This window comes from Stegostoma tigrinum, chromosome 27, assembly GCF_030684315.1.
Source record: "Stegostoma tigrinum isolate sSteTig4 chromosome 27, sSteTig4.hap1, whole genome shotgun sequence".
Lineage (NCBI taxonomy): Eukaryota > Metazoa > Chordata > Chondrichthyes > Orectolobiformes > Stegostomatidae > Stegostoma > Stegostoma tigrinum.
In genome coordinates, this window is record NC_081380.1 from 41,383,058 (window position 1) to 41,399,384 (window position 16,327).

The window sequence follows — 16,327 nt, forward strand, 5'->3', positions numbered from 1 at the left end:
ACTGGACTGTTAGTCCAAAGGCCTGGATTTGAATCCTGCCAGAGCAGATGATGGAATTTGAATTCAATAAAAATCTGGAATTAAGAGTCTAATGTTGACGATGAATCCAATGTCGATTGTCAGGAAAAGCACATTTGGTTCATGAATGTTCTTTAAGGAAGAAAACTGCCGTCCTTACCCACCCTCAGAGGGATGGACAATAAATGCTGGCCAAGCCTGCAATGCCCTCATCCTGTGAATGAATTTAAAAAATTCTTTGCCTCAGTAAAATTCCCTCCTGCCACACTCCAGTTCTGCCTTCCAATGTCTCAGGCCCACACTTTGAAATTTCCACCCGAATTCCTTCCAACTTTCCACCTCCAGATCCTCCGCTTCCTTTAATGCTTGGTTAAAATCCAGCTCTTTAATCAAGATTTTGTTCCCCTGTGCCATTCCCCCCCCCCCCCCCCCGGCTTTATCTGAGTTATATTCCCCCTTCAGGGGCTGAATATAACAGGAGCACAGCAAGCTGGAGTTGGGGAGCCATCGGAAGTGCTCTGGCGAATCATTCACTCTGTCTGTCAATTATCAAAAGACCTGATTGAGGATGTTTCTGTTTATCTAAGACTCACTGAAGGTCCTTGGGGGTTTTGTGACACTGAAGGAATTCTTTTTAGGCAGGATATTCCTCTCGCCAGTTGTTACACAACGTGTTTTGGAAGTTTAAATATCTCCTGATACTGGACCAGCTGTTTCCAGACAATGAGTAGAATCTTCCAAATCCCTGCACAGTATTGAGAAAGTTGGGAAAACCGGTTGAAGTGGCAAGGAGCTTTCCAACATCGGTAACAAAATGCTCCGTTCTCCAGCCAAGGGTTGAGCAGCAAGATGGAGTTTTGGCCATTGATTGGCGAGAGGTCCATTAACATGAGTCAACATCCTCATTATGTCATTGGTGTTATTGATGTGTGGTTTCCCATTCTGCCATCCTGTGGATAGAAGCCAGACAGCTACAGTTCCCAACATGAGAGGCAGAGTGGCCACCTGGCACTCCAGCCCACCGCATGCTCCTCTTGCCCTCCGTCGTCACCAGCATTTCAGGACGGGTTCCACATAGTGGGTAAAAGAGGGCTGTTCACCACCAACTTCTCGAGGCAATTAGCGATGGGCCTGGCACTCTCAAATCGGCCAAATGTTTCAACCAATTGACATATCCAGTATTGTTCTCTCTCAATTGTTTATCTAGCATTTTCTTAACCATACTTCAGCTAATAATCCTGCAAGTTCTGCATTTTCATGATTCTCTGGGTAAATAACCTTCCCCTGAATTCTCCCCTTGATTTATTTATGTCTGATATATACTGAAGGCCTCTATTTTGGTCCTCCCCCATGACTGGAAATATCTTCTTCACATCAGCCCTGTCAACCCTCACTGTATTTTATGAAGATCTCTATCAGGTTCCATCTTGATCTTTTTCAGTTGCACAGAATGGAGCTCTGCCCTGTTTAGCTTCTTTGTCTGTTGTTGCTTTCTTCTCTCTCCCGTTCCTCCTATTTATTCCCAATTGCTTTTCAACAGTGTTTCCATCAGACAAAATACAGCTTTTACAGTCTGGAATGAATTGCAGGCCAGTTGATAAATCCAGGCTTAAATTTGTTTTCAGAATTGTTAGCAACCGAGGCACCTGCCTTTTATGATAAAGCAGCGACAGTGTGGCAGTGCTGTGTGCAATATAGGTGATCAATTCTCATTTCCTTAGCTCCTGAACACTCATGTAAACTTGCTGTGGCAATGTGACAGGGAGATGGCAGCTATGTTATTTGATGCAGCTTTTTTTTTACCTGAATCCAACACTTCACAGAATGACATCCTGATAGATTGCCTTGACTGCTTTCAGCTGACCTTATTGAATGGAAAGTGGGAGAGATGAATGAATATTTCTCGAAGCTCTTCTGGTGATTTGGGGCATTTATCAGCTTCCTGACTCCAAACTTGATGAAGTCCATTATCCCTGCACATCATTTGACAGGTGATAATTTGGACGTTATTCCCTGATGAAAGGTAGGGCCTGGAATTATCAGAGTGACTGATTGCTGTCAGCGCAGACGTTTAGAGAGAGGTTGATGGGTGCAGGTTCATTTCTGAATCCGTCTTCCCCACAAACCACACTTCTCCCAATGTGGTGACCCCCCCCTGTGTCAGCTGGCAGGTCCGAGGGAGAGGAAACAGCTCTCCATTCCTCCAGGTACAGTGGGCACAGAGCCCTTTACAGAGAGATACAGGGAGACTGTTGACCAAAATAGTCAACACCATACTGTGGATGCTGGAAATGTGAAAGAGACAAACCTCAAATGGTCATGCAGCACCGGTGGAGAAAGCGGAACGAGGTAAACATTTCAAATCAGTGGCCTATCACCTCCACACCCAGCAGAGACCGCCCCCCCCCAGCACCCAGCACAGATACCCCCCCACACTCAGCACAGACCGCCCCCCATGCCCAGCACAGACACTCCCCCACGCCCAGCACAGACACCCCCACGCCCAGCGCAGACACCCCCCATGCCCAGCACAGACATCCCCACGCCCAGCACAGACCCCCCCATACCCGAAACAAACACCCCCCACCCAGCACAGGCACTCTCATACCCAAAACAAACACCCCACACCCAGCGCAGACACACCCCACACTCAGCACAGGCACCCCCACACCCAGCACAGGCACCCCCATACCCAAAACAAACACCCCCTACCCAGCACAGGCAACCCCCACACCCAGCACAAATATTCCCTCACATACAAACCCCGTATGTGCCCACGCCAACACTCATGCGCACACCTTTGTCAGCACGGGTACCCACATAACACTGGCAAGTACACACCCTCGCACATGCACACCCTCATGCATGCAGTCATTCCCCCATGCATATATCCACATAGCTGCCCACACAACCCCAAGTGTATGTGTAGAGCTACTTACACGTACACTTCCTTGCATGCACACATTCTTGTATGTTCACCTGTCTGCACGCACCACTGTATACACACACACTTCCTTGCATACAGAACTCATTGCATGCTCATATCCACAGACGCGCACACACACAACTCTTTGCATACACAACCTTGCACACGTACACATCCATGCCTCCGTACCTTCTTGTGTGAACACCTACAGATATTTCTCCTGTAACGTTATAGTTGCGTTCTTGTGTGACCTCACGCTATTGAAAATTGGGTTATAGGGAAATTGCTACAGAAAATCATGAGACCTGTACAGCAGAAAGCTTGCGTTATCCAAACAGTGTCCACTATTCATCCATCTCATTACAGCCAATTTGCGCTAACAAAACACGCGTTATAGGAGAAATACCTGTACTTACACACTCATCCTTGCACAAGCATCTCAGCTTGCACACCTTCATGTGCACACATGCCTCATCACTATGTATTGATCTTGTGAGAAGGTAGTCTTTAGGAAATTGTGGTTTAGAGCAAGAATGTGCAATTGCTTGGCAGTCTAGGAAGGGCAGGCAGGTAGTGCAGGAGTTTCTGAAATCCGACCCGCCCAAGAGCTTTTTGGATACTGGCGAGGGCAATGGTTTGTCAGAGGAATGTAGCAAGAACTAAGCTTGTGGCGCTATTAGTGGCTTATTTCCCAGGTGAGACAGGAGAAGAATAGAAGGGCGCTTGTGATCTCTGAAAGGAATCTCATCGAAACCTATAAAATTCTAACAGAACTAGACAAGGTTAATGCAGGAAGGATTTTCCTAAACATGGGAGAGCCTAGAAGCAGAGGGGATAGACAGGGACAGGTGTTTCTGAGGCTGTAGACATGGCTGCATTATGTAACGTTCTGGTGTAAGGGTCAGTCCAGGCACACAGAGACAGCAGGACAGTCCTTTGAGGCTGGGTGAAGAGAGCTTATGGTCCCCATTGACATCAAAGGCATAGGTAGAAACAGGGATGAGGTCCTGAAAGTAAAATTTAGAAACACCTGTCCCTGTCTATCCCCTCTGGTTCTAGGCTCTCCCATGTTTAGGAAAATCCTTCCTGCATTAACCTTGTCTAGTTCTGGTAGGCGATTGAAAAGTAAGATTCTTAAACAGTGACCTCAGTATCACTGTCAGTCCCACAAGCTGGTGAGCATAGAAACACGAAGAATGAGAAAATGGACATGTGGGTGGATAAGTGACACAGGATGGAGGACTTTAGATTTCTGGGACCCAAGGACTGGTTCAGAGACAGCTGGGCCCTGTACAACATGCATGGGTTACATTTTAGCGCGACCAGAACTAACATCCTCTGAGGACATTTGCTGGTGATGTTGGAAGGTTTAAACTAGCTTGTAGGAGGTGTGCGATCCTGAGGGGGAATTCAGATAGAATAAAATTGGAGCTGGTGACGAGAAGTAGGAAATGGAAGTGAAAGGTACAAAGAAGTTTTGGCATCAGCCAGGTTCACATCACAGATAATGTGTTTAAAAAAAACAGAAGGAACCAAGGGATCAGTTAAAGTGTGTTTGCTTTAATGCAAGGAGTATCAGGAATAAAAGTGATGAACTTAGAGCATGGATCAGTACCTGGTGCTATGATATTGTGGCCATAACAGAGACATGGGTTTCTCAGGGGCAGGAATGGTTGCTGGATGTTCCAAGGTTTAGAGCATTTAAAAAGAATAGGGAGGGGGGGAAAAAGAGGAGGGGGTGTAGCACTACTAATCAGAGAGGGTATCACAGCTACAGAAGCTTCCATTGTCGAGGAAGATCTGCCTACTGAGTCAGTATGGGTGGAAATTAGGAACAGCAAGGGAGTAGTCACCTCGTTAGGGGTTTACTACAGGCCCCCCGTTAGCAGCTGGGAGATTGAAGAAAGCATAGGTCGGCAGATTTTGGAAAAGTGCGGGCGTAGTAGGGCTGTTGTAATGGGTGACTTTAACTTTCCTAATATTGATTGGAACCTCCTTCGAGCAGAAGATTTGAATGGAGCTGATTTTGTAAGGTGTGTTCAGGAGGGTTTCCTAACTCAGTACGTTGACAGGCCGACGAGGGGAGAGGCCATTCTAGACTTGGTGCTCGGAAACGAGCCGGGGCAGGTATCAGATCTTGTGGTGGGAGAGCATTTTGGTGATAGTGACCATAACTGCCTCACATTCTACATAGCTGTGGAGAAGGAGAGGATTAGGCAAAATGGGAGGATATTTAATTGGGGAAGAGGAAACTATGATGCGATTAGACATGAGTTAGGAAGCATGGACTGGGAGCAATTGTTCCATGGTAAAGGCACTATAGACATGTGGAGACTGTTTAAGGAACAGTTGTTGCGAGTGATGAATAAATATGTCCCTCTGAGACAGGCAAGAAGGGGTAAGATAAAGGAACCTTGGATGACGAGAGCGGTGGAGCTTCTCGTCAAAAGGAAGAAGGTAGCTTACATAAAGTGGAGGAAGCTAGGGTCAAGCTCAGCTCTAGAAGATTACAGGCAGGCAAGGAAGGAGCTCAAAAATGGTCTGAGGAGAGCCAGGAGGGGGCACGAGAAAGGCTTGGCAGAACGGATTAGGGAGAACACAAAGGCATTTTACACTTATGTGAAGAATAAGAGAATGGTCAAAGAAAGAGTAGGGCCGATCAGGGATAGCATAGGGAACTTGTGTGTGGAGCCTGAGGAGGTAGGGGAAGCCCTAAATTCTGTCTTTACGAAAGAAACGAACTTTGTAGTGAATGAAACCTTTGAGGAGCAGGTGTGCATGCTGGAATGGATAGAGATGTAGGAAGCTGATGTGCTGAAAATTTTGTCAAACATTAAGATTGACAAGTCGCCAGGCCAGGACCAGATTTGTCCTCGGCTGCTTTGGGAAATGAGAAATGCAATTGCTTCGCCACTTGCGAAGATCTTTGCATCCTCGCTCTCCACTGGAGTCGTACCTGAGGACTGGAGAGAGGCAAATGTAATTCCTCTCTTCAAGAAAGGAAATAGGGAAATCACTGGCAATTACAGACTAGTAAGTCTCACGTCTGTCGTCTGCAAGGTGTTAGAAAGGATTCTGAGGGATAGGATTTATGACCATCTGGAAGAGCATGGCTTGATTAAATGCAGTCAACACGGCTTTGTGAGGGGCAGGTCATGCCTCACAAACCTTATCGAGTTCTTTGAGGACGTGACTAGAAAAGTTGATGAGGGTCAAGCTGTGGATGTGGTGTATATGGACTTCAGCAAGGCATTTGATAAGGCTCCCCATGGTAGGCTCATTCAGAAGGTCAGGAGGAATGGGATACAGGGGAACTTAGCTGTTTGGATACAGAATTGGCTGGCCAACAGAAGGCAGCGAGTGGTAGTAGAAGGAAAATATTCTGCCTGGAAGTCAGTGGTGAGTGGTGTTCCACAGGGCTCTGTCCTTGGGCCTCTACTGTTTGTAATTTTTATTAATGACTTGGATGAGGGGATTGAAGGATGGGTCAGCAAGTTTGCAGACGACACAAAGGTCGGAGGTGTCGTTGACAGTATAGAGGGCTGTTGTAGGCTGCAGCGGGACATTGACAGGATGCAGAGATGGGCTGAGAGATGGCAGATGGAGTTCAACCTGGATAAATGCGAGGTGATGCATTTTGGAAGGTCGAATTTGAAAGCTGAGTACAGGATTAAGGATAGGATTCTTGGCAGTGTGGAGGAACAGAGGGATCTTGGTGTGCAGATACATAGATCCCTTAAAATGGCCACCCAAGTGGACAGGGTTGTTAAGAAAGCACATGGTGTTTTGGCTTTCATTAACAGGGGGATTGAGTTTAAGAGTCGTGAGATCTTGTTGCAGCTCTATAAAACTTTGGTTAGACCGCACTTGGAATACTGCATCCAGTTCTGGTCGCCCTATTATAGGAAAGATGTGGATGCTTTGGAGAGGGTTCAGAGGAGGTTTACCAGGATGCTGCCTGGACTGGAGGGCTTATCTTATGATGAGAGGTTGACTGAGCTCGGACTTTTTTCATTGGAGAAAAGGAGGAGGAGAGGGGACCTAATTGAGGTATACAAGATAATGAGAGGCATAGATAGAGTTGATAGCCAGAGACTATTTCCCAGGGCAGAAATGGCCAGCACGAGGGGTCATAGTTTTAAGCTGGTTGGAGGAAAGTATAGAGGGGATGTCAGAGGCGGGTTCTTTACACAGAGAGTTGTGAGAGCATGGAATGCGTTGCCAGCAGCTGTTCTGGAAGCAAGGTCATTGGGGACATTTAAGAGACTGCTGGACATGCATATGGTCACAGAAATTTGAGGGTGCGTACATGAGGATCAATGGTCGGCACAACATTGTGGGCTGAAGGGCCTGTTCTGTGCTGTACAGTTCTATGTTCTATGTTCGAGAAGCACACTGTCTGAATGCGCACACGATAGGTGAATTGATGGCACCAGTAGAAGTTAAATGGTTTAATTTGATCACTATCACAGAGATGTGGCTACGTCTGAATTGGGAACTGAATAAGGTGGAATGTTTGACATTTAGGAATGATGAACCAAAAGGAAAGGGTAATGGGATTATTTGGATAATAACAGACAGGACTAGAGCATGGGTCAGAGATTGCGTATCTCTGATCAAAAGAAACAGACGTAGAATATGATTGAGCAGAGCTAAGAACAAACAAGAGGCAGCCGCCCATCCTGAAGCTAAGCCTGCAGGTGCAGCAGGTAGTCAAGAAGGCAAATGGGATGTTGCGAGAGGATTGGAGAACAGGAGCAGGGATGTCTTGCTGCAATTATACAGGGCCTTGGTGAGACCTCACCTGGAGCATTGTGTGCAGTTTTAATTTCCTTATCCAAGGAAGGACATTCTGGCTATGGAGGGAGTGCAAAAAGGTTTACCAGACCTATTCCTGGGATGTCAGGACTGATGTATGAAGAAAGATTGGATTGTGTTTAGAAGAATGAAAGGAATCTCATCAAACCTATAAAATTCAAACAGGACTAGACAAAGTTAATGCAGGAAGGATTTTCCTAAACATGGGAGAGCCCAGAATGAGAGGTCACATTCTAAGTGCAGGAGTAAATCATTTAGGACAAGAGTTGAGTTATTTCTTCACCCAGAGAACCACAGAAAGTGGTTGAGGCCAAAACATTCAATGTTTTCAAGAAATAGTTAGATATAGTTCTTAGGGCTAACGCGATCAAGGGAGAAAGTGGAAACAGGGAACTGAGGTGGATGATCAGCCATGATCAATTTGAAAGGCGGAGCAAGCTTGCATGGCCTACTCCCTGCTCCTATGTTTCCCCAGAATTAGTGCCTGTTCCCCTTGATTCGGATGCAGTTTCTCCTACACCAATTTCTGACCACACGTTCATCCTCCAATTCTATTTATCATAGGTCAATTGGCATGAGTCTCAGATACTTCGTAATTTTGTGGTTCTGTCTTTTCATTTAGCTCTTAATCCCTCAGCAGGACCACAGTTTTAGCCCTCCCTATGTCGTTGGTCCACAATAACTGGATCCTTTTCCACCCACTCAAATTCCAATCCAGCCCAGAAGTATTGTCCTTAACCCTGGCTTCAGGTCGGCCACGTAGACAGAACAGAATCACTTCCTACAGCTACACTATCCCCTATCACTGCGACATTTCTTTCTGCGTACCAGAATGCATTCAGTGCCGAGATTCTTTAGTGAATTTGCTTATCCAACCTGCTACCTGTGCCCTCATTCATAAGCGAAAGCCTCATCCCTATTAGGCAAGGGCATTGTCTGAGATTCCTCCTCGGCAAAATTCTGGATCCCCATGAACCTGCCTCACACATAGTCGCACTCCTGTGCCCGACCATGGATCAAATTTGATGTCATTAACTTAAGGAGTGTTTGATGTCATTAACTTAAGGGGTGTGTGTGACTGCTCCTGAAGCACAACGCCCAGGTATCTCTCCCTCTCCCTGATGTGTTGCGGTGTCCACAGCTCGGAGGCCAGTTCATCAACTCTGAGCCATAATTTCCTCAATCACCCAACACCTTGAGGGTGGCACGGTGACTCAGTGACTAGACTGCTGCTTCACAGCGCCAGGGACCTGGGTTTAATTCCACCCTCGGGCGACTGTCTGTGTGGAGTTTGCACATTCTCCCCGTGTCTGCGTGGCTTTCCTCCGGGTGCTCTGGTTTCCTCCCACAGCCCAAAGATGTGCAGGCTAGCTGGATTGGCCATGCTAAATTACCCATAGTGCCCAGGGATTTGTAGATTAGGTGGGTTATGGGGGAATGGGTCAGTGTGGACTTGTTGGGCCAAAGGGCCTGTTTCCACACTGTAGGGATTCTGTGATAACTTGCTGCAGGATGTGGTTGGTCATCGTGGATCACACTGGCTTCCACCAGCTCCTGCATACTACACATGCATCAGATCAGTTGCCGTGCTGTCTCTATTCTGCTTAATTAATTCATTTTGATGTTGAGTACTTTAAAAGTGAATTTCTTAACCATTCTGTTCAGCAATAATATTACCTCCTGATTTAAGCCAATTGGCCAATCGAAAGAAAAGGGAGGAAATACCCAGCAACCCCCTTCATGTATCTGTTTTCCTGTGATGTAACACGTGGTTTGTGAGAGGTAAAAACAGGTTGAAGGAGCTCCCTGATTTTTGTCTCCCACCCCTGCTGCCTTTCTCATGCAGCTCCACTCTCCTGGTCTCTTTCATGATGGAGCTGACCTGGTGCACACTCCACCAGTTTGGGAGCAATGTACTGGCATGTCGTGAGGATTGGTTCTCACACAAAAAATAGAGAGTCGGGATTAATGGGATTTTTTTTCAGGTTGGAAAGATGTAATACGTGGAGTGCCACAATGGTCATTGCTGGGAACTCAATTATTTAGTATCTATGTGACTTGAAGGAGGGAGCAGGATATAATGTATCTACATTGTCTGATGATACAAAAATAAACAGAGAAGGGCATATTGTGTTGAGATCACAAACAAAGGGATGTAGATAGGTTGAGTGAGTGGGCAAAATACTTGGGTGATGCAGTTTAAAATGTAGAAAGTGTAAAGTAGGAAGAATCAAAAGGCAAACCATTATTTAAATACAAGAAAGGTGTAGTACAAAGGGATCTGAGCGTTCTTGTGAATTTAGCGCAAAAAAACTTAGCATGTGGATGCAGCAAGTAATTCAGGAAACAAACAGAATTTTGGTCTTCATTGTGAAGGGATGGAGTTCAAAAACAAGGAAGTCTTGTGACAACTATAGAGGGTGTTAGTGAGGTTACACCTGATCTACTGGGTACATTTTTGGTCCATGAATTTAAGAAAGAATGTACTGGTATTGGAGGCAGATCAAAAGGGATTCAGTAGGTTGATTCCTGGGATGAAGGGGTTCACTTACCAAGAATAGTTAAACAAGTTAGGCCTTTATTCGGTAGAGAGTAGAAGAATGAGGGTGATCTTATTGAAACTAACAATTCTGAGGGGACTGACAGGGTAGATGTTGAGAAGATGTTTCCACTTGTGAGGGGGTGTCTTATTGAGGGGACATAGTTGCAGAGTAAGGGGACACTTATTTAAGACTGAGGTGCAAAAGAATTTCTTCTTTCTCAGAGTAGTGAATGTCTGGAATTTTCTCCCTGTCGCAGTATTGCAGGCTAAATTACTGAGAGCATTTAAAGAGGAAATAGATTTATGAAATGTCGAGGAGTTAAGGCTATGAGAACCTAGCATAAAAGATTTGAGACCTGAGGCGTAAGAGCCCATGACCTTATAGAATGGTGAGGAAGGCTTGAGGGGCGAATGGCCATCTCCCTCCCTCCCTGATTTCTTATGCTTCAATGTCAATTGTTGTAAAGACACATCTGGTTCACCACTGTAGCTCCGGGAAAGGTTTCTGCAGCCCCACATGCGCTGATCTAGCCTACATGTGATTCCAGATGCGCAGCAATGTGGTTGACTCTTTCAAACAAAAAATCCCAAAACAGACTGAGACAGGGCCAGGGCTGCCATGTCTGACCCCACTGGGACCTCGAGCTGGACATAGGATACTGTACCCAAGACAGTATGACTTCATATATGAGTTTGGTGGAAGTCCTGTGCAATCTTCAACATTGACCCTGCCAGAAACATTACAATCTCTAACATTAGCCTGGATTACCAGCCAATTGAAATTATCAATGGCCCACTGTCTTTCCACAGGTGACTGGCCTCCATTACCTTCCTGCTCCTGCTAGTAGTTGATTTAACGTGCGTATAAACAGTTAATGATCTGGGGTCACAGATCCTCAATCACTGTGGCTAGTGGAGTTTCAATTTGGCTGATACAATCTGGAATTTGAAAGCAGAAACTTAACCCTTTCAACCCTTTTTCAGACAAGACTCAGGTTTCTTTATTTAAATGTTTATTCCCGCATACATGGACGGTGAACTCAAACTTTACAATAAAAATGTGTTTTTTTTTGACTATTTCTAGAGGTAACAAGTTTCCAATCAAAATGTTACACACTTATTCACCAATATCTCCATCCAACTGCGTTCTCATAGTCTAATTTCCAGGCTAGTACACATGATTATAATGTCCACTCATATCATAATATGTTCATATCAAACTGTAAGTGTAGGAACTATATACTGTCCCTTGTCCCCCTTTCAAATTGCAAGCTAATGTCAGTGACTCTGAAACTATCATTGATTCGAATAGAGTAGAATAGAAACTTATTGTCACTGTATTTAGGAAAACTCAGTGAACAAGTGTCTCCATATTCTGCTGCCATTTTAATCACAGAAAATAAGAAATAATTAAGGCAAAGTTCATCTTTTGAGATAGCAAGAACTGCAGAGGCTGGAGTCAGAGATGTCAAAATGTGGAGCCAGAGTTGATCTTTTGTTCCCATCACATCTCCTGGCTTTCTGAAGGGACTGTGGGACGCCGTCACTTAAGCCATTGCTGTGGTTGTCACAGCGAGGAAGAACGGACTATGATGCGACCCACTGCTGCAGCAGCCCACTCACCACCTCCACAAGAACTCCCAGGTTGGACCCGTCACTCCGCCATTGGCCAAAGCTGCCGCGTTGCCACCGTAGAGGAGAGGAACGGGCCAGAGCCACCACACTGCCGCCACCACTCCAGCCTCCGCTGACGGCACCGCATTGCTGCCTCGACCAGGTGCAACGGACCCAATCAGCCAAGTCACCGACACCAAAACTGTGGGTAGGAGGAGCAGACCGAATCGATTACTCTGCTACTGCAACAGCCCCTTTGCAACCGCCTTCATCCACGGTAACCGCAGGAAGAAGATGAAGTTTGATGATGGAACATTCACAAAGAAATAAAACAGAAGAAAGAAGGACGCGGCCAGCCTGATGATCAGGAGCAGACAGAAACCCAATCGCTCCCTACCTGCCGGTGCAATTTTGAACTTGCCATAATAATCCATCACTAATTTAGGGAAGGAATCTTTTAAGGAAGGAATTCTACTGCCTTTACCTGCTCTGGCCCTATATCTAACTCCAGACCCACAGCACTGTAATTGACTTGTAACCATCGCCCGAAATGCCTGACCAAGCCACTCAGTTCAAGGGCGATTAGAGACGGGCAATCAAAGAAAGAAAACATCTAAAATTTTGCTAAAAGCTGACGTTGGCTCAGTTGTTTTATTTTACCCTGTCTGCTGATAGTACCTTAAATACAAAGGCATCGTAAATATGCCCTGCATTGCAGTTTTATTGAAGAAGAACCCTCTCCCACTTTAATGATCATTAAGTAAGGCGTTACTGAAGGGTGACGAGAAAAATAAAGAATTGCTTCCTAATTAGCTCTAAAATTTAGGGAATAACAAGTGCAATGCTGGAAGCAGTCCCTGGGTATTATTGGAATTGGCATTGATGACCCATTTTCAGCTGCTCCCAGTGGGAAAAGGCTAATGAGGTTTGACTGTAACTTGTGATTCATTCGATGGATTATCCCTCACTAGTTCTCAAATGCTGTTTGCCTTGCACTGTCTTTTTATTGTCTGTCTGACTCTCTCCCTTCTTTCTGCAGTCCACCAGCCAGGAACTGCGATCAGAATACGATGTGTGCGTCCCGCAGTGTAAACCACTGTCGCCAGGTGAAATTCTGGGATGTACCTCACCTCGCATTGAAAAACCCGTCAGGGCCATCATGTGAGTACTGCAACAGACATTACAGCAACTCCAAATGGCAAACTTCCACATGTGCCTGTTTTCAGCTGTTTTGGGTTTCTTCTTGACCTTGTGTGGAAATGCTAGAGAGGCAGAGTTTGCTGACTTACTGGGTGAGAAGGTGAATAGGAGGTTTCATCAAAATTCTCAAAATGACAAGGGTTTGGATGGAGTAACGAGGGTGACATTCATCCTAGCAGAGGAAGAGCCTGTAAGCGGTTGATACAGATTTACAATAACTTGTTTTTGGCCATGAGATGTGGCTAGGCTAGCTTTTATTGCCTATCCCTTATAGGCCTGGAGGAGGTGTCACTGAGCTGCCTTCTTGAACTAAGTGTTAGCACTAGGTTCTGAAGAAGCATTAAGTCTGATTTCGCTCCATGGAAGCTGCCAGACCTGCTGAGCTTTTCCAGCAATTTCTGTTTTTGTACCAGAATAAACCAGTTGGGCTGAATGGCCTGTTTCTGTGCTGGTAAGCGTATGTAATACACATATATATAGTGCTAAGGACTAGTCTTAGATTTCTTTTGGGAAAGGGTTTAACAGACCCATGTACTCAAACGGACAGGCGTTGTGTCTGCTTTTCAACATCTCCTCAATAGCATGAGGGTCATTAAATGATACAATATACAATAATTAATCTTGCTGTCAGTTAGCATAATATTACACGGTGTTTGGCTCTTCAATTATAACCCGCAGAGGCTCTTGTACCACAGCACAGAATTCAAACGTTGCAAGGTTTGCTATTTCATTTGATTAATTGTCTGATACTCGATGAGTTTGACTTATTTCTGCTGTTGGTCTCTAAGGATTAATATCAGTCGCCACTGGGAAGATGTACAAGTATTAATTGGGCATTGTCATTTATGCGACCAATTTCTGGTCTCGCCGTATAAAGTAACAGCAATAGATACTGGAGCATTATTCATTAGTGAGAGATTAGGTATTATTTTTTGGATTCCTCCCTTTTGCTACACAATATTTGCTTGGTAACAGTATCCTCATCTGTCTTGACCACACACTCGCATTGGCAATGCTTTGTTATCTCTTTGTGGATGTGAGCACTTGTCGGCGTGGTCAGCACTTGTATATTCCCTGACTCTGATGCCCTTTGAGAAGGGGGACCCATCTTTGTGACAACTGATTGCCTCTGTTAGCTATTTCAGAGAGTAGTAAAGAGACAGGTGTTTGATCTTTCTGGCAGATTCTTTTCTTTAAAGGACATAACGACCATAAGATACAGGAGCAGAATTAGGCCACTTGGCCAATCGATTCCACTCCACCATTCAATCATGGCTGGTACATTTCTCAATTCTCCTGCCTTCTCCTCGTAACCTCTGACCCACTTACCAGTCCAGAGTCCCTCTATCTCTGTCTCGAATCATTCGATGACTTCTCCTGCGATAGCCTTGTGTGGCAGTCAGTTCCACAGATTCACCACCCTCTAGCTGAAGAAGTTCCTCCTCATCTCTGTTCTAAAGGGTCACTTCTTCATCAGTAATGCGAATAGGATTCTCCTGCCATCCTGTGATTATAGGATCACCACTAGAATTTTATTCCAGATTTACTTAATTATTCAAATTTCACTTCCTTTGTGGCTCAGAATTCATGGATTGTCTCTAACTCACTCATCCATCCCCTGGGGCAAGATAGGATGAGGGGTGTTCCACAAGGGTCAGTGCTGGGACTACAACTTTTCACTTTATACATTAATGATCGAGATGAAGGAACTGAGAGCAGACAGGTAATATTGAGGTGGCAGGGAGGCAGCAGAAGGATTTGGACTGGTTAGGAGAGTGGGCAAAGAAGTGACAGATGGAGTACAACGTGGGAAGGTGTGAAGTCATGCGCTTTAGTAAGAAGAATAGAAGCATGGACTATTTTCTAAATGGGGAAAAAATACAGAAGCCTGAAATGCAAAGAGACTTGGGAGTTCGAGTCCAGGATTCTCTCAAGGTAAACTTGCAGGTTGAGTCAGTAGTTAGGAAGATAAATGCAACTTTGGCATTTATTATGGACATGAAATCAAAAACAGGGATGTACTTCTGAAGCTCTAGAACGCTCTGGTCAGGCCACATTTGGAGTATTGTGTGCAGCTTTGAGCCCCATATCTCAGGAAGGATGTCCTGGACCTGGAGCGGGTTCAGAGGAGGTTCACGAGAATGGTTTCAGGAATGAAAAGCCTAACATATGAGGAACGTTTGAGGACTCTGGGTCTATACTCAATGGAGTTTGGAAGAATGAGGGGAGATCTAATTGAAATGTACAGAATACTGAATGACCTGGACAAAGTGGCTGTTGGGAAGATGCTTCCATTGGTAGGAGAGTCTAGGACCCGAGGGCACAGCCTTAGAGTAAAGGGAAGACTTTTTAGAATGGAGATAAGGAGAAACTTCTTCAGCCAGAGCGTGGTGAATCTATGGAATTCACTGCCACAGAAAGCTGTGGGGGGAAGGTCATTGAGTACATTTAAGACTGAGATGGATGGGTTCTTGATTATCAAGGGGATCAAGGGTTACGGGGAGAAAGCTGGAGAATGGGGTTGAGAAGCTTATCAGCCGTGATTGAACAGCGGAGCAGACTCAGTGGGCTAATTGGCCTAATTTCTGCTCCTATGTCTTATGAACTTATGGCCTTAACCAAAGATTATGCATGTTCACTGCTACCAGTTCTATTCAGCAGTGATGAGAACTTGTAAGCTGGTGGGCCAGTTGAGGCACTGATTGATGGCCATTTTTGCAGCCAGCTCTCACTGCTTTTGGGTTTGTACCCACACTGCACAGGAGGTTGGGCTGGGAGTATGTCAGCACAGGAGGGTAGATGTGTGTGTTGCAATGTGGGAAGTGGTGCCATTCTTGTTTCAGGACCCTGTGCCCATCCACACATCCTCTGGCTCTAAGTTATTCCACACACCCCCTTTCCTTTCTATTCACCACATGCCCCACCCTGTCTGTTGTTCCCTGACCAGTGCCTGCCAGCCTAGCCCCCAGTAAGACCCCCGACTTTCACCCAGGCTCCTGACGCCTCTTTTGCAAGGGCTGACTGCAATTCCAGTAGAGGCCACCACTTCTGGCCACGCTGCTAGATCAAAAGATCTGCAGCTGTTTTCTTGACTGAAGACAGGATGCCCCCTCCAATGGGAGCAGAAGGCCCATCCTTAGAAGATTGAACACTCAAGACTGCTTAATGACAATGGGGTAAGTCAGTCAAGTGTAAGGTACTTGCCCCAA

The 16,327-nt window shown here is 45.6% G+C and overlaps 1 protein-coding gene across 1 annotated transcript in view; it reads left to right on the forward strand.

The window, feature by feature from the left end:
* Window positions 1–16,327, forward strand: part of dph1 (diphthamide biosynthesis 1) — a 685,989-nt gene that overhangs the window by 410,340 nt on the left and 259,322 nt on the right. Inside the window, exon 6 of the mRNA XM_059655332.1 lies at window positions 12,958–13,079. Coding sequence (XP_059511315.1) covers window positions 12,958–13,079 — 122 coding nt within the window. The remainder of the gene's footprint in view (window positions 1–12,957; window positions 13,080–16,327) is intronic.